General features: G+C 39.8%; 1 protein-coding gene across 1 annotated transcript; it reads left to right on the top strand.

Annotated features, from left to right (window-relative positions):
• Nucleotides 1–607: 607 nt before the first annotated feature.
• On the top strand, nucleotides 608–2,193 carry LOC112617840 (zinc finger protein 669-like). Its single transcript, XM_025374504.1, has 3 exons — nucleotides 608–647; nucleotides 846–891; nucleotides 1,320–2,193. Exons 1-3 carry the CDS (start codon nucleotides 608–610, stop codon nucleotides 2,191–2,193), a joined length of 960 nt encoding a protein of 319 aa, XP_025230289.1.
• Nucleotides 2,194–2,670: the final 477 nt, after the last annotated feature.

A 2,670-nucleotide genomic window follows, 5' to 3' on the forward strand; every position in this document is an offset into this window, starting at 1 on the left:
CAGCAGAAGAAGTTTTGGAAAATATACTGCATAAGCCATTTAGATGCAGTGAGTCATTCTTATTACTTGGGTTGGTGGAATCCCTTTCAAAATGTAAGTTCCTAATACAAACAAAGATTGAACTTTGCGAGCAGGTATTTTTAAGAATAAGTAGTCTCAGGACTGATAATATTAACTCATTTATGCACATCAGGTAGGACTTTAGTATGACAGATACTAGAAATGTACAAAGTGAAGTTAAAAGGTAACTCCTAGCAGCACATCTTACTCCCTGGATTCTCTAATGAGATGGGTGTTTCTACTTTGCTGTTGCCTTTTTGAATAGTTCAATTCTAGCATTAGTACTGCTGTGTGGGAGAGAGTATGTGTGAACAGAGTAAGAGTTGTGACAATCAAGTCATAGAATAAATGCTTGGAAATTTTAGAATCATGTAAACAGCTTATGAATTGAGTATACATTCCCAGTGCTCTCAGTCTCACTCATCCTTCTATCCACATGTGTGGAATGTCCTAGGACCCCGTGGCTTTTGAAGATGTGGCTGTGAACTTTACCCAGTAGGAATGGGCTTTGCTAGATTCTTCTCAGAAGAATCTCTCCAGAGAAGTGATGCAGGAAACCTGCAGGAACCTGGCTTCTGTAGGTAAGAATGACAACACATTTCACTTAATTACAGAAGTATTTCCCTATCATCAGTGCTATTTGTGATTTGGAATGGGGCAAGGGAATGATTTGGTGAATAAATCAGGCATGGGGCACTGTGTACAATGAACATGAAATCTAGTAATGTTTCTATAGTTTGAAATAATTCATGATAATTTTGTGCATCTGCATTTTAGGAAAAAACGGAAAGACCAGAATATTGAAGATTACTTGAAAAAACTTGGGAAAGATACAAGATAATTTGCACTGAGAAGAGGAAATAAAGTCCTCTGAAGGAATCTTAGCATGTCATGAATTTAAAAACAAGCAATCAAAGCAAATAAGAGTCACTTGAAATTCATCTCCTTTTAGAAAAATTTCACCCAAAATGTAACGTACATCAGTGTAGCAGTCAGTGTTTGGAAAACAGTTTACTTGAAAATAGTACTACAAAATTGTGTATACGAATGTTACTATTTTGGTCATAGCCATGCAGGTGGTAGCTGTGTTTTCAGTAGTAGCCCATTTACTTTCAAATAATTCAGTCATGGCACAAAAACAAAAACAAAACAAAACAAAAATGCATTTTCCCTAGTATTGGTAGCAGTGTAAGTCGAAGACCTATGAATGAGTAGAAAGTTATTAAACCAACCAATAATAATGTGCTTGTCATTTTTTTTTACAGAAATCATATGGTACAGAGACTGCGTGAAAGCAAAGAAGGTAGTCAGTATGGACAAGTTGTCAGCCAGATTCCAAATCTTGATCTGAATGAGAACATTTCTACTGGATTAAAACAATGTGAATGCAGTATTTGTGGAAAAGTCTTTGTACATCATTCCCTCCTTAATAGGCACATCCTAGCTCTCTCAGGATACAAACCATATGGAGAGAAGCAATATAAATGTGAACAGTGTGGGAAACTCTTTGTTTCTGTTCCAGGTGTTAGAAGACACAGGATAATGCACAGTGGAAATCCAGCTTATAAATGTACGATATGTGGGAAAGCTTTTCATTTTCTCAATTCAGTTGAAAGACATCAGAGAACTCACACAGGAGAAAAATCCTATAAATGTAAACAATGTGGTAAAGCGTTCACTGTTTCTGGTTCTTGTCTAATACATGGACGAACTCACACTGGAGAGAAACCCTACGAATGTAAGGAATGTGGGAAAACACTCAGATATTCTTGTTTTAAGATGCATGAAAGGACTCACACTGGAGAGAGATGTACCAAATGTGATAAAGCCTTCAGCTGTTCCACTTCCCTTCATGACCATGGAAGCATTCATACTGGAGAGAGACCCTATGAATGTAAACAGTGTGGCAAAGCCTTTAGTTGTTTGAGTTCCCTTTGTAACCATAAAAGTACTCATGCTGGAGAGAAACCCTATGAATGTAAACAATGTGACCAAGCCTTCAGTCGCCTCAGTTCCCTTCACCTCCACCAAAGAATTCATACTGGAGAAAAACCTTATGAATGTAAGAGATGCGGTAAAGCCTACACACTCGCTCCAGTTACCTTATGGGCCACTAAAGAAGTCATGATATAGAGTTTGGGTGTAGTGACTCAGCCTATAATCCCAGCACTTTGGGAGGCCAAGGTGTGTGTATTGCTTGAGCCCAGGAGTTCATAACCAGCCTGGATTAAAACAATGTGAAACAACCTGGGCATCGTGGTGAAACCCTGTCTCTACAGAAAATAAAATAATGCCGGGCCCGGTGGCTCACGCCAGCTACTTGGGAGGCTGAGGCAGGAGAATGGCGTGAACCCGGGAGGCGGAGCTTGCAGTGAGCCGAGATCTCACCACTGCGCTCCAGCTTGGGCGACAGAAGCAGACTCCGTCTCAAAACAAAAACAAAGAAAATAATTAGCTGGGCATGGTGGCACATTTCAGTTGTCTTAGTTCTTTTTCAAGGACATAAAAGGCCACTGGGGGTTGGGGAGAAGCCCTGTGCATATGGATCACGAGGTCAGGAGATCGAGACCATCCTGGCCAACATGGTGAAACCTCGTCTCTACTAAAAAT

Source organism: Theropithecus gelada, unplaced genomic scaffold (genome assembly GCF_003255815.1).
Source record: "Theropithecus gelada isolate Dixy unplaced genomic scaffold, Tgel_1.0 HiC_scaffold_5048, whole genome shotgun sequence".
NCBI classification, from domain to species: domain Eukaryota; kingdom Metazoa; phylum Chordata; class Mammalia; order Primates; family Cercopithecidae; genus Theropithecus; species Theropithecus gelada.